This window comes from Dermacentor silvarum, chromosome 2 (assembly GCF_013339745.2).
Source record: "Dermacentor silvarum isolate Dsil-2018 chromosome 2, BIME_Dsil_1.4, whole genome shotgun sequence".
NCBI lineage: Eukaryota > Metazoa > Arthropoda > Arachnida > Ixodida > Ixodidae > Dermacentor > Dermacentor silvarum.
The window spans coordinates 66,731,582-66,755,613 of NC_051155.1; the positions used below are offsets into that span (position 1 = coordinate 66,731,582).

Here is a 24,032-nt window from a genome sequence, read left to right on the forward strand (position 1 = left end):
CACTACATTTTCCGACTGGTTCCCTTTTGTGGTTGTGGATCCCACCTCACAGCCCTGGCCTTTCAACCAAACTTCTTGCACGCTATGATGGCCTCTACCGCGTCATCTGCCGTACCTCCGCTGTCAATTACGTTGTCGAGCCACTGACGCCATCACATGACCTTAGATATCGCGGGCGTGACATGCTTCATGTCAGCCGACTTAAGCCATACTATGACCCCCTGATCCTACCTACGCCTTAAGTCGCCAGGATGGCTCATCTCTCCCGGGGGCCATTGTAGTGAAGAAGAGGAAGAAGAAGCGCTCTTGCGTCTGTCGCTGTACGCGCGATCAGCGTTCGTGGACTACTTCGATTGTGTGAGACGTCATTGTCATCTAATTGCCCACAAACAAATGCCATGAAGCAACACATCCACAGCGCACTGCCTTTTGTGTTAATCCTTCTCAGACTGAAATATTAAAAGTGCAAAACAATAACGGAAACCTGAAAATGATGTAATTGTATGTAAATGATGTGGAGTATAAACCACAGCCGGGATCGGCCCACGCAAAAAGGCCGCATTTCTACCAGAAATCTCGCATTCGTGCATAGCGTTCCGCGCCAGCGTTTCCCGGCAAACCTTCGGGTTATATAAGCTGCAGTTGCCGGGATGCGTGACAACCTGTCAGGTATGTTTGAATGCTATCGCGTTCCACTCTAAAGGGCGAAGCTTAAAGCTCCACCAAAGGTGTTTTTTTTTCTTCTTTTTGCATGCTCAGAGCCAGTAACCGGCAACAGCCCACCCTAAGAACAGACGGCAAAGAAAAGCGACAGCGCACAATAGCCATCGTTGTCTTACGACTGGCTGGAGATATTATTCTAAACCCAAGACTAACATCAGCCCTGGGCACAATGACGTCACTATTGTCTTTCAGTCTCTTCGTGGGATGTTATTTATATATTTCCCTCATCTGGCATAAGAAGCCCTTCATAGGCGTTTGTGAATTCAACACAACAATTTTCTTCCAGCAGGCGACATTCTTATGATGCTCCGTGCCTGCTGCACAGTATTCTGGTCACCATAACGGCATGAACAAGCCGGCCATTGGCCTGGTGCCGCGAAGTGAACAATCTAAAGTGTGCACGACCCTAAGCGCGGTCACTAATACCCGTGCCACACGGGCAAAGTAACGTGCACTTTGAGCGAGTGCACTTCAGCGCGCTGAGTGTCACTTTGGCGGCGCGCTGCTACACGAAAAAGAAAAGTGTTCTTTCAAATTGATGGCCATGGCGATCGGGAGTCAAATGAGAAAGCATATATTTTTTCATATAAAAATGTGTGCCCGAAAACGGTTTATTATTGTTAGAAATAACATCTACAATCCACCTTTGCAAGCTCCGGTAACGACCGCAACTTGACCAGCAACAGTCAAAACGACTCGATCCGCCAAACAACTGCGCAGCCATTACTCGGCGTGGTCGTGAATAGCCCGAAAGCGAGAGTAGTTCTTTGCTGTTCTTGCTGTTTCTTTGCGGTTTTGCACATTTTATTACCTTGTAACGCTAGCAATTTAAAACGATTTTATAAAAAATTACTCCTGACTTTGCTTTCAATAATACTTTAATTATTGGCAACGAAATGTTACTTTGAGTAAATTTGTTATGAATGTTATAAACTAAATACCACTAAATCTCTTGGCAAAGCCGCAGATCGGGTAATTTTGTAGTTTTTTTTTTTGCTAGCAGCCATTCATATCGATGGTACAGCAGGCCGACCGAAACACGCAACAAATATAGACTATTGTAAGTGACGTAATCGGTAATCGCTCAAATCAGCCTGTATTGCCCGAACTAGTCGACCAAGCTACGGTAGATACTTTTAATGACTAGTTTTCTAACATAGAGCCGTCACTAGCAGCGCAATTTCCTCCCACTTATGATCCATCCGTACCAATACAACCTGTTAGTGATAGCTTTGCGATACATGATATAGAGCTGGTGGATATTTTAACGGTAGTGAAAAACCTTTCTGTAAGTAAGGCGGCAGGACTACATGCAATTCCTGCTAGGTTATTGAAATATAATATAGATATACTAGGTATTCATGTGTTGCATATGTTTAATGACTGCTTGGAAGCGGGAAAATATCCTGATGTCCTTAAAGTAGCAAAAGTATTACCAATTTATAGGGAAAGAGATCTTTCTGCCCCCAGCAACTATAAGCCGATATCTGTTCTGAACATATTTAATGCTTTGTTTGAGAAACTAATTTGTACAAGTATGCAGGAATTTTTACGTAAACAAATTATTATTTGTCTTATCAGCATGGGTTTAGTCCTCGCAGATCCACATCATGTGCTGTTTTTGTACTTACGCAATTGATCAATACAGCATTAAATGATAATTAGATTGCCGTTATATTTCTGCACTTGAAAAAAGTATTTCATACGGTTAATCATAAAATATTATTGCCGAAATTGTATGCTTACGGTTTTAGAGGTACCATATTGGATCTGCTGAGTAGTTATCTCTCGGAGCAGAAGCAGTATGTTGTAATTAATAACCTCATGTCAGCCTCAAATGGTGTTTCGATGGCTGTTCCGTAAGGCTGAGTCCTGGGGCCAGTCTTCTTCTGCCTATACGTCGACTATCTTCTGTCGGTGGTAACGTGCTTTGACGTTTGAACGCGATAGCGGTGAGGGCCCCTTGCCGCAAAAAAGAACTGCGGCTCCAATCCACGCTGCGAAGGTGGTTGGGCAGCGGAGCTGTAAACGACACCCACAACGATTACCCATTGTGACGTCACTTGAACTCACGCACGTGGCTCTACAAGGAGTGAAACCAGAGACAGGTGAAACTTGGCACGTCACTCCTCGTCGTCTCGGCTGGCTTGTCGCTTGCGCTAGGCTTCTCTGGCGGCATATGCTGGGTCCTGCTAGACTGTCGCTTGAGCTCGGCGTCTTGTGCGAGAGCTGCTTGATTTTGCCTACGACACTGTTGAGCGAGACGGTTTTGTTATTTTCATCGAGCATTACATTCACGCTGTTCTTCTGGCGTCTTTAGTTTCCGTGGTCTACCCATCGTAGCCCGGAATGAACTGAATGTTTATATATGAAAGCGTGGGGATGTCATTACGTGATTTCTATGCTGTTGGGTACTTTTCCACTCGGAGTAGCTTACGGAACCATAATCTTTACCGGAAAACACAGGCGGGAGAAGGAACATGCTTCGCAGTATTCGCGATGTCATTAACATGCATTATACGGCTTGCACTTCACACGAGGCTTTTGAATGACGTCAAACCTATTGGAAGTAGCCGCAAACCTAATCTTTACTGGAATGCGTCGGAGGGTGTCCCCATTGTTCACACGCGCCTTATCATCCATCATGCGGTTTTGAGGCTTGTTTTGTGGATTTTTTTAAACGAGTGCTGAGCTGTATACTGTATGCCTGATTTCAAAGGAGATATGCTGTTTGTATTCAATTTTTAGCCTGTCGTTTTTTGCTTACGCCAACGACACGAAAATTTCCTTGGCTGGTAGAGGTATACAGCTTCGCTGTAAAAATCCGGCGTCGGCTTAGGCCTCATTCACACAGCCGTCAAACGCTCCGTCACGTCACCGTCACGGCATCCGTTTTCGTCAGGGGAGAGGGTTTCCGAGTCGTTTTCCCCTCAAAAACGGCTCGCCGGCGACGCAGAGCGGTGCTCTACGTTTCCGTCGCCAGCACGGTGACGGATCCCCGCCCCTCAAATATCGACCAATCAGAAATTAAGAAGTCGACGCTAAATACAGCCACATTACAAAGCTGAAGCTGGCAACAGCAGCGGCGGCTGGTTTGTTTACATGCGTGCCAGCATTGGTTCCACGTGCGGCACGTCGAAAACTCAGCTGTGCGTTTCGGTGGTGCTCAAATGTGCGACATGGACCACGCCGATGGCCGAACTTGCGATTCCTGCACATTTTTCGCCCCCACGTACTTGTTCGTCGCCGAGCTTTGCGCCCTTGTTGCGGTCTCCGCTTGCAAATCAAGAACAGCAGCAGAAAACCACTCGGCATTGCGAAAGTCGCCTATTCGTACACTGCTCCGTCGCGCCTGCTGTGCGTTTTTTTGACGTGACGGTGACGTGACGGAGCGTTTGACGGCTGTGTGAATGAGGCCTTAGGCGTCGGCGTTAAGCATCGGCGGCTGGCGGAAATAATCATGCCAAACCACGTCATCCCGAACCACCCCGAATACACAGGCCCTCCGCGTGGCGCAAGGCGTTAGAGAACAAAAATTGAATTTGTCAAAGTAAAATCCGTCACAAAAAACGTAACGTGCGATTTAACCACAGCCTACAGGCGTGATAGCGTCGGATTGTAATTTCAAAATACGAGAAAGAAGCATGATAAGGAGCCAGGGATCTCTGAATGCTATCGCGTTCCACTCTTAAAGGCAAAGCTTAAGCGTCCACCAAGCTTTATTATACGCAGAAGATACGGCTTTATTTTTTGTTGGGGACACTATTGAAGATCTGCAAGGCAAAATAAATCAAGAACTCGGTCGTGTCGCGAAATGGTTCCGGCAGAATCAGCTTATACTTAACATCGACAGAACCAATCCTGTAGCCTTCCATTAATTCCAGCAGGAAGGAAACGCATTGTGACTCGTCTATATTTTTGAATAATGTCCGGTTGAACCGAGTAAATCGCTTCAAGTATCTAGGAGTTTGGTTTGAATCGGATATGCATTGGAAATATGAAATCGGTAAGGTATGTTACAAAGTGGCGCATGGTTGTCATGTATTGTTAAAAGCTCGTCAATGTTTTGACCTTCAAGTTTTACGGATACTTTACTTTGCGTTTATACAGAGTCGCCTTTATTATTGTTTAGAATATTGGGGCAGTACGTACAACACCTATGTAGAACCTCCCGTCGGTCTTCAAAAACGGGCGCTACCAATAGTTACTTTCTCTAAACATACTGATCAAAGTAAACCTCTGTTTCAATTGCTTCGTATTATGCCGTTCAGTGAAGCGTATAAAGTAAAAGTTGCTCAGGCAGTTAACGCGATACGTTTTATTATACCGCTTTTAATTGCGGAGGTCATGCGTAGGAACCGCGCGTTAGGTCCTGCGTCACTTCCAGTGAGCGGTAATGGTGGTTTTCTTTCGGGAATACGTATGGAAAATGGTATTTTTGCGAGTGTTTGGTGACACTCTCGCTCGTACTTCAAACCTGACGTTTTGCACGGAGGATCCTCTATGTTTATATTAGGCGGGCCCGGTGACTGTGCCACGGTGCAGTTTGCTAACCGTTTCGCTCTCGAACTACAGAGGGTCGTCTATCTCATCACCAACCTGCTGCTTCCTGCTCTCGCGTGCGCATCCTCGGGTGCCTCGTCAGGGCAGGCTTTCCTTTGTCACGAAGGTGCGGTCACGTGCCACCTTTGCCCTGTTTAAACTTCCGATCACTATTTCCATCGGCGATACCGTTAGAACGCGAACTACCAGCCCTGGTGCTAACTTGGAAAGAGTCATCGCCACCAACAGCAACTGCACCGCCAACTATAAAGGAACAACCACCGTCGACGCAGCTTTGTGGGCCCGGTCACTGTACCATGGTGCAGCTCGCTAACCGTTTCGCTCTCGAATTGCAGGGCAGTCAAACATACGCACTTTTTGCTAAAAATTGAGCAAATGCCTTCTGGCACACCTCCGGAGCCCACAGTGTTGCGTTGTGATTGCCACGGAATACATTGATGTCGTGCGTCTGCCACTAATCGTGGCAGACGTGGCCCTGCCAAACTAACCGTGGCCCTGCCAGCCTGGACACTGTACAGGCCGAATTACAGAAACTAACCGCCGGCCAAACGACACTTGTGCAAGAGATAAAGGACCTCAAACTGTAGCCGACCACAACATACTAAACAGTCAACGACCTTAATAAGCGCATGACTGACTTAAAGGCCCATACTCAAGCCCTCATACCTCTACGCAAAGACTTAGAAGCACAACAGACAACATCAACTAAAACAACTCGCCTGGTCACAGCGTTAGAGGCCCGTTTCGACGACGCCAACAACCGATCCCGCCGCAATAATCTAAACTTCTACGGAGTCTCTGACCTTACTACAAATGAAAGTTTTACTAAGTCTGAAGAAATAATTCAGATTTGCCGTGATCATCTCCAAACCGACATTAACTCCATAGATATAGAACGGGCCCATCGCTTAGGGAAAGATGCCGAGGATCGGAATCGTCCAGTAATACTAAATTTCGCGCTTTGGAAAACGAGAGAATGCTGAAAACAACAGGTTATAGTGTAGGTGAAGATTTCTCTCGCCCGGTTCAGAAAGCACAGAAGGCCCTTTTGGCTTTCACTAAATCTAAATCAGTTTCATTCTGTCTACGCTATGAAGCCTTGTGCATTGATACTAAACCATATATTTTTAACCAATCATCTAACTCTGTAGAGGAAAATTGGTAGCAATCATCGCGTCCTCTACAAAAAAAAAAGATTCAAGCAAGACTGGCATCCAGAAATGATCTTTCGTTTTCCGCAGTCTTTACTAACGCACACAGTTATCTTCCGAAGTGCAAGCTTGTATCTAATATCATATCATCACCAGACAGCAACATACTCATTCTAACAGAAACCTGGCTACACATTGACATCACCGATACCGAAGTTTTGGCCGAGCTACCTGACTCCCAAGTTTATCGAACTGACCGCGTAGGCAAAAGGGGCGGCGATGTTCTTATAGCAGTTCACCGGCAACTTTCGTGTTGGTATATTAATATCACGGCTAAGCTCGAAATACTATGGCTATTATAACGCGCGTCGACGTCGCCGTCAGAAACAGTGCCTTACAGTGCTACTGGGAGTTTCACCCAGGCCTCCCCATTCCACTATTGAATTCTGCGATAAGCTCAATAACAACTTAATACAACTTACGACAACATACCCTAATGCGTCCATCCTCCTTTTTGGGGATTTTAATTTCCAAAATATAGACTGGAGAAACATAGCATCTTCTTGATTGGCACGTCCTGCAGAGACAAGGAATGTTATCGACATCTGTTTGAACTTTAATGTGACGCAATTACTTTTTCAGCCAACGCGCGTCACGCCCGAATTCGCAAGCATTCTGGACGTATAATGCTGACTAATAACCCCAGTACACTCTTTTCCATTGCACACCTTCGAAGAATTAGTGACCATGACGTCATTCACGCTAGTTTCTGTTTTCCTGTAACGCCAAATAAGACGCATAAGGAAACTACAAGACTTTACGAAAAGGGTAACTCTGACGCGATTAACCAGGAACTTGAAGCCTTCTTTCTCACGTTTGAAGCTGCGTATCACAATCAGTCAATACATGGGAAATGGTCGATGTTAAGAATATGTTATAAGATTTGCTAATAAATATATTCCAAAAGGTAGCATTAACACCAGTAATCAAAAACCATGGTTTACTAACGTCTTAAAAAACCTAGACAATTAAAAGACACGTTTATCAAGCAGCAAAAAATAACGAGAACTCACATCAATGGGAAATTTACTGCGAAGCTGAAAGCAATTATCTGATTGTGATTCGCAGCGCAAAGCGTTCCTTTTATGCCACTGAACTCCCAAATTTGCTGTGCACTAACAAAAGACAGTTTTAGCAAGTAATAAACCCTCATCCAGTTCGCACCAATATGCTCACCAACGACTCACACGAGGCGATTACCGATACTGAATGCGCTGACAATTTTAACTCCGTATTTGCAACAGTATTCACGAAAGATACCGAAATAAATTTTTGTTTACCTTTATTCGATAGTGAAGCTCACATGCCATGTTTCACATTTTATGCAGACGGAATTTCATCCGTTATCCTGAAGACTAAGCTATCATCTTCATTTGGCATTGATGAAATGAACTCTAAACTATTAAGAAACACAAGACACACGGCTACATCGTACTTGTCATTTTTGTTCTCTCAGTCACTCTCTACAGGAACCATACCGGATGATTTAAAAGTGGTAAAAGTCGTTCCAGTCTACAAAAAAGGTCGCAGACATTCTCCATTAAATTATCGACTCATTTCCCTAATAAGCGTGCCGTGCATAGTCATGAAACATGTCTTCTACTCTCAAATCGTTGCTTTCATACACTGTAATCACATTTTTCACCCTTCACAACACGGTTTTCGAAAAGGCTTCTCTTGCGAAAGCTAATTAGCTCTTTTCGTTCTTGACTTGCATACTAACATTGAAATCAACGTACAGACTCACGCTATCTTTTTGGATTTTGCAAATGGATTTGATAAATATCCTACTGACGCCTGTTACCAAAACTTATAAACTGTTGAACTTGGACCCTAACGTACTGATCTGGATAAAATAATTTTTGTCTAATCGCACACAAATGGTTTTCGTCAACAAAAACCTTTCAAGCCAACTTCCAGTCCCCTCCCAGTAACATCTGGCGTGCCCCAAGGATCCGTCCTTAGTCTCCTATTGTTCTTAATATAGATTAATGATTTACTTAACGGCCTCGCCTGTAATATGCGCATGTTTGCAGACGACTGCGTCATCTACCACACTATCAATAATTGTTTGACTAAACTTCTGTCCAGAATCATCTTAACTGTTTTAGAATGGTGCAGCAATTCGCTGATGACCCTTAACGCCAACAAATGGAAATGCGTGTCCTTCTCCCGCCATCGAAAGCCCATCTTCTTTGCATACACAATTAATAACATGCCGCTAGAACCAGTGCAATCTTATAAGTATCTAGGTGTAACCCTATCTCATGATTTATCTTGGCGCGCACATGTCACTCACATTATCTCCGCAGATGACAGAACCTTAGGCTTTCTTGCACGGAACCTAGATAACAATCCACCAGATGTAAAATTACTAGCTTATAAGACACTTATTAGGCCGTGACTAGAATACGCGTCAGCCATCTGGAACCCGCCTCAAGCATATCTCATCGATGCATTAGAATCAGTTCAAAATTGTGCTGTTAGATTCATTCATACCTTAAACTCATATGGCGTCAGCGCTTCATTTCTAAAATCATAATCCGGCCAATCAATGCTTTCATGTCGACGTCGCATTTCCAGTCTTTCCCTGTACCACAACTTCTAGATTTTTTTTCTTCCCTTAATCAAGCACCCTACATCAGAGCAGCGGCACACATATCTCATTACGCCAGCCATCCACTTCAAGTAGCGCACCCACGTACTTGGACATCCACCTTGACTGCCTCCTTTTTCTTCCGAACCGTCACAGACTGGAATGGCCTTTCCCCCAACATCGCTAGTACCGCCTGCCCATGTTCGTTTTAGAACTTTTCACAGACCATTTCGTTAAATTAATTGTACTGAAGTAGAACGAGCACTATGCATTGCTTCGAGAAAGGCGATGACGATGAGTTGGTCGAAGCCTTGTGCCTGTGTTGCCTGAGCTGTGTAACTTCTCGCCACGGTGCTCTACTCTCTAATTAATTAAACCAGAGCACCTCCCTACATGACAGCTTGGCGCGTACTGAGGCGTTGTTTGCGGAGCTCGTCGCAGCTCTGGCACAGGGTGATCACCTCGTCAACCGTTCGAGAATTTTTCGCCAAAAGCATCTGGCAGGCATCGTCCTCTATGCCTTTCATGACATTCTTTATCTTTTCACTTTCTGGCATAGTGGGCTTAATGCGCCGACAAAGGACAACGACATCTTCAATGTAACTGGAGAAGTTTCACCCTGTTGCTGAGCGCGACCACGCAAGCGTTGTTCCGCACGAAGCTTTCGCACAGCAGGGCGACCGAAGACTTCTTTGAAACAATTCGTAGATGCTGTCCAGGTGGAAAGGTCGGATTCATGATTCCGGAACCAGAGATGAGCGACTCCATAAAGATAGATGACGTTACTCAGTTTATCTTTGTCATCCCATTTGTTATGCGCACTCACTCGTTCGTATGACGAGAGCCAATCCTCGACGTCATGGTCGTTAATGCCGCTGAAGACAGGAGGATCGCGTTGGCGTAGAGCACCGGAGCCGACAACAGGCGATGCCTGGGGAGAATCGGGGTGCGCCGCGTCCTCAGGCATGGCAGAAACGGGAGGGAACGTCTGGCTGCGGAGTTCCAGGTCAGTAAAGGGCCCAGCACCTCCACCAAATGTAGGGAGGTGCTCTGGTTTAATTAATTTGAGAGTAGAGCACCGTGGCGAGAGGTTACACAGCTTTTTCGAAGCAGTGCATATTGCTCGTTCTTATTCAGTACAGATTATTTATCACATAGTTTCCGCGATTTTATAACCCACCCCTTACGTAATCCCCCTACGTGGGACCTTTAAGGTAATCAACTGAACTGAACTGAATTAACTTGTACTATGCTTTTACGCGGTCCAAGATTTCGTTACAGTTACCCTCTAAAGTAGAGGTGAGTAAATACCAACTTGTTTCAATATGAATCGCATACGATTGGTAAGTATCCAATATCAAAAATAATATCGAATTGTCATGCCAAGACGCGTATGCAGCTGAATATCTATTTCGGCATAATTCGGCAACATGCCCTTACTTACTAGTTCTAGAAAGGAAAGCTAACTATCAAGAACAAGGATTTTAAACACAGGATCACTAATTATTGCTTGAAGAATTGCACGGTTTGCCTGTCAACAATTTTAGAACCTGTTTACAAAAAAGCTTTGTAAACATTTTTTTCAGCTGTCATTAGCTATCTAAAAACACTAAAAATGGTCGAGAAATAAATATAACTCCGAAACAAAAAGCCGCTGACTGACTGGCGTGCCGTAGACGCAAGTAAAAGGGCCCTTTGTAAGGAAAGCATTACTGGTTGTAGTCTAAAATCTAAAACCACTACATACCTAGACTACCAAAAACAATTAACAGATAAGCAAAAATTAAAGCTGCTCATATGATTCCACCGTACAACCGAAAACAAACCTTGCACTGCCCCTAGCTTTTGTTGCTGCATTGCTTTATAAAGTTTTGTCGTCGTCCCATTTCTGATAATTTGCGATACTTTGTTTACGACTTGAAAAACAGTAACACCCGCCATGGTTGCTCAGCTGTTATGGTGTTATGGCCCGGGATCGAATCCCGGCCACAGCGGCCACATTTCAGTGGGGGCGACATGCAGAAAACACCCGTGTACTTATATTTAGGTGCACGTTAAAGAACCCCAGGTGGTCCAAATTAATCCGTAGTCCCCCACTACGGCGTATTCCATAACGATATGGTGGTTTTCGCACGTAAAACCCCATAATTATTATTATAGAAACAGTAACCAGAATTTACGACTCGGTTGTTGGGATATATTTGGCTATATTATAATACTATAAAATACCCTATAATTCATTTTAGAGTAGGAATACTTAGTTTGTAGTATTTGATTTGTATTCGAGACTTCAAATATTCCGCCAGCGCTAGTTTTAAGCGATAAATCATCCTACTTCTTTTGTCCATGAAGAAGAACAAATAGAGCTCAAACGCACTCCAAGCCACTACATCACGTTCAATACACATTCAAAATTTCCTTGAAGCGGACAGTGCTTGTTCAGCATAATGCCCTGGATTATTTCGCATGCGATTTTTTGTGGTATGATGCTTCCTCTAGGGTTTTACAATGACAAGAACAGAAAATGAATGCCCCTATTGTTTTTCCAGGCAGTCTGATACAGCATATTGCTCAATTTACTGCTGAAACGTTTGACATGTCTTAAGACGTCCGTATATTTTTCTCGTAAATGCCTGTTGAATGAGTCTGAAAGCTTTTCGATCCCATTTCTTTCCCATTTCGCCTAACGGATTTCGCTGCCACGGTCCTACAAGAATGCGCGGAGTCATGATGAAGCTTGCTGTGATTTTCATTTTATTACATTCCTGCTTCTGCACAATGACAAATTCAACCTTGGGAAAATTTGATGTTTGCGAAGGAGACTACAGTAAGTATTGTCTTCGTGTCTGTGGTTTAAATAGCAGCGGTGCCAATGGAATGAAAAATAACCTTGTAACGTTTCACCAATCTTAACTTAATCTCGCCTTAACCACGTCATGTAAACCTAATCTATGTCTGCGTTAGTCCCGAGGGCCCATCGCTTTATTTTTTATGACCGTAGAACTCACCAAAAATCGGTTCTATTCATAACCAAAGTATAGCTTTACACAAAAATTAAATACATGAATTTGGCTTATTTTTTAACTATATTGCACGAATATCTTTTGAAGAGGTATATTAGCCTGGGCTTATGGTGGTAAAGGCGCCATCTCTCCAACTGGTGTGACATCGAATGAGCGCACACCAGGAAGATACCCGAAAATAGGAGACTGCTGCACGATTAACCACATTCAAAATTGCTGTGATTTCTTCAATATTCCAAGTTCCGTTACCTTTTAAAAGATATCGAAATCTGAATGTCAGCGCAAACAAAAACGCGACATTAAATGCTTTTTTTCTGGAAGAAAATGCGAGTCTTCTTTGTTTAGGAAATGTTTGTCGTTACGCAGTTCCCTATTGCACACGTGGCATCCGCACATCGTGCTTGAAAAGGAATGGGCCCGCAGTAAACGTGCATTCTCCCGACTCCACCACTCGTTCTAAGCTGTGTATTACTTTCTTAGTAACCGTTGTTCTCTCTCAGTGCCGTTTTTCATTCATACGATCGCTGTTACATTCAAAGTTGTGGTACTGACGCAGGCCTTGTTTCCTGTGATGTACGGTTTACTTGAAACGGGGGATGGCAGGTCGACGCGACCACCAGTGGGGTCGCGCTCAACGTGCACGACATCACCCACTACGTAGGCGTTAGACGTGCATGAAAGATACACGTATCACAACGACAAATTTTATTTTTGAAGATAACCCACCTCCACTTCTTTCTCTTTCTGGGGTTTTACATGCCAAAACCAGTTCTGATTATGAGGCACGCCGTAGTGGAGGGCTCCGGATTAATTTTTGACCCCCTGGGTCTTTAACAATTGTCTTTAACGTACACTGAGATGCAACCAGCACACAGGCGCGTTCTAACAATCATGAGTACTTTGAATAATATTTTAATAATGACTGTGAAAAGACGCAGAAACAATGCCATGCTTTCCGATTGTCTATTATATATTTCTCCGACTGTAAGAAAACTATTCGCAAAAATGATTGTTCAGCTTTATGGAAGCAGGCTTATAAAGCTTTCAAATACTGGTTGCTCAAGTGCTATACCATAGCATTTGTTTCTCGAAGAAATGTCATGGCACGTTACGCGTCCCTCATATATCAAATTACCGCGTTCCTTTGTGGCCTTACAACAAGACTGCTTAAACTGCGAGTCGCGGATGTAACTCTTTTTGGGCATACTTATGCCACCTCAATAAACTAGTGGCCCTCAAAGATAGCAAGCTATAGCAAACAAACTTTACTAGAGCATTATGTTAAATTGGGAATGCTTATTGTGGGCCAAGAAACGAAATAAAAAATGCGGTGTATGTATATCCTGCTCCCTTGAAACATATCGGGACTGATGTCAAATATTTAATAATGGACTGCATGGGACAAATCACATATCTAAGGTTCCTAATAATACAGCTACCAGGAAACAACGTAGTGAATCTTCCGTTTTAGGTGTACTATTTTCGGTGTAGATTTAGGCGTGAACGCGTGATGAGCACATAAGAAGCCTGGCCCTTCGCACTGGTCTATCGCGACGCTAGGATGCCGTCGTTCTAAAGTCGCGAGTTACGAAGACGCAAAAATGGTAAAGCATTTAACCTGCTCTTTTTTATTGGGCGCATAGGGGCTTGATCAAATCCATCTAAGTCGTTTGATAATTTTGGACCTCAAGCGTCGAAAATCGAAAGTTTAATTGCGGTCCGGAAATTGCAGCAGCGGCTTCGTGTTAGCGTTGCTTTCCTGTCGCTCACGGCCATGGGCCAACCTTGGAATAATGTGGATACAAGAAGCTTGCTTAAAGTCAGATTTCGGTAAAATTATCATCCGCTTGACTCCAGCACGAAGCTACAACAGAAACACAATACGGGTTTCTAATAAAGAAGGCTTCGGAGTTGAAATTTCACCTCGGTTCAGGGATCGTACGCGCCACCAAGACATTTCCGGGGCGGTCACTGAGCTAGCGGATCATAGAGCGAAGGCTAATTATTCGACCACTCGAAGCACAAAGACACGATGACGATTATGACGAATTCTTTGTGCGTAGGACCCCAAGGTAGAGGAAAGTTAATGAAAGAAAAAATGATCACGCACCTGACTGCACCACACTGCTACAAAGCAAACCTAACACGGGTTTCTCAAAACCGTACTGCTTTTTTTAGCTTCGTGGTAGAATCGTGTCAATAATTTTTTTTCGTGACGTTTCTTTCTACTTGTGGTTTTCTGCAAACCTGATTTGTTATAATTACATATCATGAAACGCAGTTTGAATGAAATACTCTGAAGCGGTAATAGCAAGCAGCATGTGTCACGACACGGGTATTTGTTCGGGAAATAGTAATCCTTTCATCCAAGCGTCAAGGATGGACTCGTGCATGTAATACAATGCATTTCAAAATTGTCATGTTTAAATCAGGAATAATGGAGAGTACAAATTAGTCCCACTGCCTGGATATTGTGTTCGGTATAGCATGTAATGACGCAATGCGATAATGAAACTCGGTTGTCGTATATAAACTATTGATGTACAGAAATATATTAGCTCTCTATAAACTGTCTTCATATTGGAGAGCCAAGCATATTATTTTTGTTCGAACATACACTTCTACTGTAGGACAAACAAGACAGAGCTGCATGCGAAGTAGCGGAGTTTCAGATAACGTGCTGCATAGCTTAAGCTAGCTCTTGATAAATTTTGCGGTTGTACTGCAGTTTACAAGCACCGCACAGTGCCACTGCGTTTCGGGGAAAATCGAAACCCTAGACGGTGCGAAAATTATTGAAAACGGCGTGATAGGAAATAAAAAGAAGCCAGTGTCAACAGAACGTGATCGAATAAAAGCAAAAATGTACTCCTTGTGCATGCGCATGCAAGTTTCCATCGTTGCATAAAAAATTAGATATTTGGAACGCTGAGATTGAAGACACATCTTTGTTGAGCAATGAACTACGATTTCTTTTAGCAATGAACTACCAATGAAATAACTTTCTTCCAACGGTATGGAAGAGTATAATTTTTATCAAAAGAATTGCCTAAATTTATACCATATCTAAATACTTTTTGTGTTTTTGTGGCTGAAGAAAGTTTGCATAAAAACATACCACATTAAAGCAATCTTAGCAATTCCTGAGAAATATTTCACATTGCATTCTCTTCCAGCTGTGATTACGGCAGGAAAAGCCGCAAAATTGGGATCGAAGATTTTGCAGCACTGCATGACTTACACGGTTATGCGATATGGCCTACCACCCAATTTGTGCCAACGGGTAATGACTTTCCTGACAATCTTTCGAACTTCTTTCCAAGGCATTAGCTGAATGAGTAACAATGAGCCATGTCGAATTGAACCAGTTATTGATTTGACCAAGCTTCAGCTGAATTCCTGCTCTTAAACCTTGACAATCTCACACTAAAGCTCCCGGCATCTTTTGGGCTGATAAATATTTTATTGCTTGCAGAAATGCTGACAGATTACAACGAGGATTAAATATTTTCTGCATAATTTCCTGAGGAAATAAAAACTTATTACGCGTTGCAACATTGATTGAGGACCTTAACCAAGAAAGTGTAAGAGTGGGGTTGAAGATTAAAAAGCAGGAAACAAAGCTAATGTTCAATAGCCTGGCAAGGAAACAAGAATTCAGGATCGCCAGTCAGCCTCTAGAGTCTGTAAAGGAGTACGTTTATCTAGGTCAATTAGCCACAGGGGAACCTGATCATGAGAAGGAAATTTTCAGAAGAATAAAATTGGGTTGGATTGGATACTGCGGCATGTTGTGCAAGTTGGAATCAGCTAGCGCAAGACGGGTAATTGGAGATCGCAGGAAGAGGCCTTCGTCCTGCAGTGGACATAAATACAGGCTGATGATGATGATGCTATATAATAAATACCATATAGAACCGTCAGTAAATTAATAAAACAGACAGGAAAAATTTACAGTGGTGTATCAAACAAATGGAAATCTTGGAAACATGTCTCTTGCTAGTTGGCCATACACGTCAGCCTACCTATGCTTCCATTATTCCCTTAGAAAGTGTGCTTAACTTGTGTATTAGAGATGACTCTCAAGCTTCTTTTTCGTAGTGAGTGGAGAATCCTGATTTCGATACAGCGGCCTTAAACTTTTTGACAGGGTGACTTAGTGTATTCGCATGTTTGGAGAAGGGGAGTTGCAGTATAGATTTTACATTTGATTTGTGATTAATAAAGCGTGCCTAAAAGGGGGTTTCCGTTTGTCCGATGTATTGTGCGCGGCAAACGGTGCATTTGAAGAGATAGACAAACAAGGTTACAAGTGTCGCAGTTGTAATTCCGTTGGATTTTGAATTAAAATGAAGACGCGGTGTTCTTGGCAACATTAGCGGTACTCATCAGGGTGGAGAGTTTGCATTGAACTTTTCCGTATGGTGCTCAAGGCTTTGAAGTTAGCTGAGTTATTTTGGAGGACGTGACATTTCTGAGGTTGGCAGCCCGAAATGCATTAACATTACGTTACACCTCAAACGGATGCAAGGCAATGCTAACCTATTTCTCACTCATTTACTGCTACATCGCCAGTGATTTTTTCCTTGGCTTGCTTGTTTCTGCGCAGCGCACATGCAGTCTCTGTTTTGTGCGTGGCGCAGTGCGTGATTTACCGATGTCAGGTGCCATAAGCGCTCACGTCGCACGCACTGCATCCTATGTAGAGGCGTTTATGCGTGTGACCTTAGTTCTTACTATGTTAACGTTAATATATACAGGGTGTCCTAGCTAAAAGTAGCCAATGTTTTAAAAACGACGGAGTGTGCTGAGGCTCAAACCAGCTTAGTCGGGTTGAGGATCGCGTGTCCTAGTCTGTGGTATTTTTTTCGTTTTGCAAAGTCGATTATTTAGCATAAGCTAATTGCCTAATTTTTAAATATTGGCAATTTTGCCGATCATTTCCGGAAACAGCGGTGCTATCACCCCCTTGTTTTTGTATTTCACGGGCTTTCCTTAAAGGCAATTACAAGGCCCTCCATCAATGGTTCTTAATTGCAAACACTTTAGTCAGCCATTTTTAATATGGTGTACAACTTTCTTATTGGCACTTTCTTGGTGATCGAAGCCAATATTTAAAAACTTATGCAACTATTTTATGCTAATTATTTGACCTTGCAAAACGAAAACAATACCACAGACTAGGACACGCGATCCTCAACAACACTGAGTTGGTTTGAGCCTCCAAGCACACTTCGTCGTTTTTAAAACAGTGGCTGCCTTTAGCTGTGACACCCTGTATATGCGCCGGTTATTGCCAGTCTTGAATGCGGCGCTGTATATGCGAGTCCGCGCACTATCACCTCACATCTGGAAAAGCATGCGAAGCTAGCATGACTCACAGCTTATTCGTTCACAAATTAAGAAAAATTTGAATGTAGTTGTCTCTAGAAAGCATTATCATAATATATCAAAGTGGCTATTCATAAATTCAGAAATTGAAGGGAAAATCAGATGGAAATATCAACAAACATCTTCTTGGTGTATTGGTGCCTGTTTATATCTTTTTATTTTTTTGAAAGGTTTCAATTGCGAATAAAGCATTATTGTCATATTTGAGTGGCATTAGCTCAATACTATTGCTACCATTCGAGTGATCGCCGTTTAGCCGCAGTTTTACGTTGGTGTATCCTTCACGGCTAAAAAGCTCCAGCGTGCATGCTTCAACTCTGCTATGGCTTTGTTGAGGCAGTCATGAAATTTACAGTTGCCAACGCATCTGATGAAATGAAAATTGCCTGAATTTTGCCCATTCTCATAGACTGTGGTCAAACTGTGACGGAGCGCAAGTAATATTACCACAATTTTCTCCACCTTCTTCACAGTTAGTATTTCTCTGCATGTGCATTTCGAGACATCTGTTCGAGGTCTTACCAACATATTGAAACATGTTGTTATGTCCTTACAAACAACACCAAGGCCTAAGGTTCCCAAATGAATGTACAGTATATCAGTAAAGTTTGCATGGAATGTGTTCTTCGCTTTTGTCACAGGGCCTAAAGGCGATATGTACCTACATACGCTTCTGCTTCAAAAAGTACGCGGAAATGAGAGCAAAGGTAAATATACAATTTATACCTTTCAGATTTGATACTTTCGGCCTTGTCTGTTGAAAAACAACTAGCATAATTTTTAGGTTGCTAAGAACTTGAAACGTATAGTAGAAAGGTTAATTTGTAACAAAGTTTCAGTTGCGGCAGTCAAGAACGGGCTTAAAAAGCGAATGGTGCAAGTGATCGTGGATTCTTAAATTTTATGCCCTGTTTTACATACATTAATCATTTAGAGTACCATACAGTGGACCGGGAATGTTGTGTTTATTTTGGACATAATTTCATTGCCGGAAATTTTATAGTTTTGCTTGCACAACATTACGCTTAGCCTTTCAAATATGGCGCATAACACACATACGTGCTTTGTTGTCAAGGGGCTCTAGGATTGTTACGGACATGGAAAGCAAGAAAACTGTAGCTTCGCTTCCGCTGAGCGTTGGTTGTTTTTTATATTTTCATGCCAATTTTCTTCATTTTCACAGAACAAAAAACAATACAGCGAAATTATGACGGACTGTGTGGTGAAGAACACAATCATGGCACTGAGCCGATTTAGTTCAGTAAGTAGACAGTGCATCCTTGCACATGCCTCAAAAGGGTGACTGAATTGTTTCGCATAGTTATGGCACACAGCATAAGGACAATGTAATGAACAGTGTTTCAAAAGGAGAGCCTCAGCCGCCAGCAATACTTTTTGCAAGGTAGACTTGTCCTTCAGAAAAATGTTTCCTCAAAATGGAACCTTTCCTCTTTTCCTACTAGCTCTTAGTCAAATAAGGCTTGGTCTTTCTGGGACATTATCGCCTTGTGTTGATTTGTTCCATCTATTGAAGGTGCCAATATAGTGAAGAAAAATGTGCGGACAGGATTGCAAAAACGACAATAAGTTTATAGGGATAAATTTCCACTCGGCAATTCATGTGCTCTAGTCTAAGCCATTTTTATGAAGTTGAAGTTTATTCGTACACAAAAGATGGGTACATAAATCTAATATACAGGCGAGGGTCCCAAAGTAGTAATACTGAAAACAGGGCCCTCGAAGAAACATTTTTCCGAGACAATTGAGAGCAAAATGCTAGAAATATGCGTGAGTTTCGTTTTTATTTTATTGTTATTGTGAGTTCCGGCTTTTCAAGCACCATTTATTACTGTTCACTGAAAATGAAATTTCAACACATCTCCGGTAGCTTCAGAAGCTTGAACACCGTATAGCTTCATAACAAATTATTAAGTATAATTTCTACAGCGATCCTGTCACGTTTACGGAATATGGCCTCCATACAAGAATTCTCTGCAGGAATGGCAGATAGGAGAACGTTAACTATTTGATGTCAACCTTACTTGGAATGCACCTTTGCAGCCACTCCAAAAACATGCCTGATATAAAACATTTCGAAAATCAATAAAACAATTGAACCCGCTACATGACATACATAAAGTTTATAGAAAGTTACTGATCCACGTGCAGGTGTCCGAAAGGTTCATTAGTGTGTTTTACTATCTATGTCAAAATTTCTCAATTTTCGTGAAAGGAACTAGGTGGTACAAAGTTGACCTTATTTAGAGGGAATCTTATGGGTGACGTGACCGCCAAGTTTCAAGAGCACAAGTAGGATTTACGCAATAAAATATGTGGACACAAGGGAAACCCTACTTAAATGAACTGCCTTTCTGTCTTTACTTTCTTTGTATACGCAGGGGAAAGATGATGCTGTTAATATATAATACATTTCATTACCTAGAACCATATTCTTGAAACACTTCTGACATCTGACACAAAAAAGGTTTGAAAAACAGGCGTAGGCCAGTCGTTATGGAGAACGTACAAGCAAGTATGTCCGGCTAATCAGAGAAACACCGCACAAAAGAAGTTTGTGAATTCGATCCCTGAGTAGGAAAGATCTCCCCAGAAGTTACAAGGGCTACATGTGGTTATCACCTCAACCAACATGTACGAGAGCAGGTGTGGTGAGATATTACACAATTGTAGCGGTACCTTCATAAAGAGGGGCATAGGTAGTTGTGGTGTTTGGGACTATTCGGCACTTTCGCTAGTGCGCAGTGATGCGGAAAAGAGACAGAGAGTCGTTTTGGAGCATTTATAAAATCAAAAAGAAACTTTAAAATATATATATACAGATATTTGATGATCTGCGTAACGGCAGTCAGTGTGTCCACACACGCACAGCACACGAGTGTAAACGGGCTGTGACAGTCCCGTGTTTCGAGGCTCACGCTTCTCTCGTCCAAGGCGCTGCGAATTCACCCGTGCTCGAGCCGACTGCGACGACGACACGTTCAGGCCCCGTCCAGCACGGTTCTCGGGCTCGGCACGCTCAGGAGCAGCAACGGCAGCAGCCAGGGAACGCCTTGTCCAGCACGACCTCGGTGCCCAGCTCGTACGCCGCTCGCAATCCACGTGCGGCGGTCGCACGTGAGGACCGCGTCTAGCACAGCAACATCTGTGCCAGACGAACGCTGCTGGGCACAGCTCAGGTGCAGCCGCTTAGGGACCGGCGGCACTCGGGTCAGCCAGCGCCTCGAGCACTGGCAGCAGGAGCCCTGTTTCCTCGGACGCCCTCGTCCACGCCCGGCTCCGCGATCCTCCGCACCTTGCCACGGACGTCTCGCCAGGCAGGTCCTCTCGCCTCGTTCACCCCAGGAGCTCGGAACTGCGGCCCGCCTGGCTCGAACACTGCGAGCTCACCTCGTGCCGCCACGCTCGTGTACCCGTTTACTTCTTCTTCCCAGAGCTTGGGTGGCCGCTCCGATCTTTTAGCGGCACCTCGCGGCACTTACATATGACAGTAGTATAGCGCCAGAGGTCGGACTAATAGACGCAACTCACTCAGACTAACTCGCTAGTTTTTTTGCTTAGGGCTCACGAGGACTCGGACTCGCCCAATTCTACTCAGCCAGTCTTACTCGGACTGGAACTCACCAAAATTCTACCCAGCCGGGCTTACTCGAGCTCACATTCACCAAAATTCTACCTCAGCCCGGCTCATTTGGACTCATTTACCCCACTCATGCAGGTTCACATGGACTACAGTCTCTGACCCACTCAAGATTTCGAGTCAATTTAGCACATGAAATAATAAAATACATTCATACAAGCCTAATATAAAGCAGAAGCAATAATGCAGGTGACTTACACGCACTAAACATTTATGAAGTATTCACAAGTCTTATAGAGCTACTCTGAGGGTATTTTTAATAGTCATTTGATCCGTTACATGAACGTCCTCAGCCTCTGAATGCTAGAAAAGAGCGCTGTATATAGTTCGCTTGCTGCTGCTGCGGCGTTTTCTCACGCCAGAGTTTTTCCAGCGAGTGCCCGCGGTCATCGAGTGTGATGCCTTCATGTTTGCTGCCCGCGTTGACACGATGATTGTTTATTTCGCTAGCAAGCGAATGTTTACAAGTCGATACAGCCGATAAAGGTGTTTTCCTTACTTCGTATGGCTATCTGTTAATTTGGTATCGCAATCGAATTTGGTATCGCCTGTGGGGCGAAACTGCGACTTTTTTTTTCACGTGCACCATAGCACGTGTCGCTTTTTTTACGCGGACACGGGGCCGATTATCGCAATGCTAGAAATGCGCACATACCTACCTACCTACATACATACATACATACATACATACATACATACATACATACATACATACATACATACATACATACCGCGAACTGGGTGAAGGCTCCAAAGGTTGCTAACCCCATTAAATATACAAGGAAAAGGATCATGCGAAATTAGCCCTCACCAATCGGTAATGTCTAGCCATTAGAGAGGTTTAGCTTTTCCCGTAATCGGGTAAACGCGGGCGGACCGGGCATTGGGGCGTGTTGGCGGAACCGTAAACGTGAGATAATGATGATGATGATTTATTGGCGTGCCCTTTGAAACGGGGCGGCGACAAATAGTCAACTAGCCTGCTTGATTTATTCAGGTATACTATACATGCTCTTTATCTAGCATTTTTGTATACCTCTCATTATTCTTTTTTTTATTAAACTAGTACCACTACCTATGATTTTAGGAGCTCAGGTCGTATTCATCTTTTCCCTGATTTTTTTCCACCAGTACTCTAATCGTCTCTTGCTTATCTCTATGGCTGATCTGTTGATGTTTCCCTCCACTTTAAACCCAAGCGCTTCTGAGAGTTGCACGTTACCTACGATTCTCGCTGGGTGGATCCCGTCGCATTCCATTAGGATGTGCTGAGTGGTCTCTGGATCTTTACTGCAGCGTACACATGCCTCATCTAATTCCGAATATTTGCTCCGGTATGTTCTGGTCCTTAGGCAGCCGGCTAGAGCCTCAAATAGCAAGGCACTTTCCTTTGGGTTATCGTACAAATTTTCGTTTCTAATTTCTTTCTTCTCATTCTTGTAAATCTACATTGTCCTTTTTGTTCGTATTCTTTGCATCCAATTCACGGTCTCTATTTCTCTCACTTTCTTTCTGATGACTCCTGGTTGTCTATTTACAGTTTCGATTATCCTGTACTTGGTTGCCAACTTCCTTGACCTCTTCCTCCATTCTGTGTCCACGCTTTTCATGTAGAGATACTTGTACACTTTAGCCGTCCATTTATTTTCATCCATGTTCCTGATCCTTTCTTCAAAACTATTTTTGCTGTGTGCTTCTCTGACTTCAAAGAGGCCCAACCCATATCACCCTGCACTGTCTCATTTGTGGTATTACCGTGGGCTCCCAAAGCCAACCGGCCTATTGATCTTTGGTTAACTTCCAAACCCGACAAGATATCCGATTTTAAGCATAGCATGACATTTGCGAATGTTAGCGCTGGCACCATTACTCCTTTCCAGAATCCACGCACCTCTTCATACTTATTGTATGAGGTGGTGGCGTAATCGTGTTGCTGCCCAAAACTTACACTAGCAGCGAAGTAAAATACACTTCGTTTCGGCAATATTAGCTGTTTTTGTCTGTTTGCGCTCTGCGCCACAAGGTGGCAGCACCGTACAGATCGCTCACGTTTACGGTTCCGCCTACACGCCTCAAAGCCCGGTCCGCCCGCGTTTACCCGATTACCGGACAAGCTAAACCTCTCTATTCAGCGCGCGGAGCGTATGCAATAGAGCGGACTCAGAGGAGAGAGCATGGCGAGGGTCGATTGTGACGGGTACACCAGCAAGAGTTACCCACGTATGAAGGAATGTCTTGAAAATGTTTATCAACCGTGGAAAGCCTACTCCCCAAGGGTCACCGCGCAGATAAGACCCCGAGAGAAGTTCACGACGAGGTCGCGGGATCGAGTCCCGACCACGGCGACCCGTGTACTCAGAAACACCTGTGTGCTCAGATTTAGGTGCACGTTAAAGAACCCCAGGTGCTCCAAATTAATCCGGAGTCCCCCACTACGGCATGCCTTATTATCATGGGGTGGTTTTCGCACGTAAAATCCCATAATTATCATCATAAAAATCAGTAACTAGAATTGACGACTCGGTTTTTGGGAAATATTTGGCTAGATTATAATATTCTAAAATACCCAATAATTAATTTTCGAGTACAAATACTTAGTGTGTAGTATTTGATTTGTATTCGAGACTACAAACATTCGGCGAGCGCTAGTTTTAAGCGATAAATCATAATGCTTCATTGGTCCATGAAGAAGAACAAATAGAGCTCAAGCGCACTCCAAGCCACTACATCACGTTAAAAATACATTCAAGATTTCCTTGAAGCGGACAGTGCTTGTTCAGCATTATGCTGAACAAGCGCTGTAAAACATAATGTAAAACCCCATAATTTCATTTCATATCATTCAGAACGTCGCGAGGCGGTGTCAG

At 43.5% G+C, this 24,032-nt stretch overlaps 1 protein-coding gene across 1 annotated transcript in view; it reads left to right on the plus strand.

The window, feature by feature from the left end:
• The first annotated feature begins 650 nt into the window (after positions 1-650).
• The window catches only part of LOC119440972 (uncharacterized), a 32,776-nt gene continuing 9,394 nt past the window's right edge, over positions 651-24,032 (plus strand). The window contains exons 1-4 of the mRNA XM_049662759.1: positions 651-669; positions 15,293-15,399; positions 18,149-18,214; positions 18,691-18,768. Coding sequence (XP_049518716.1) covers positions 651-669; positions 15,293-15,399; positions 18,149-18,214; positions 18,691-18,768 — 270 coding nt within the window. The remainder of the gene's footprint in view (positions 670-15,292; positions 15,400-18,148; positions 18,215-18,690; positions 18,769-24,032) is intronic.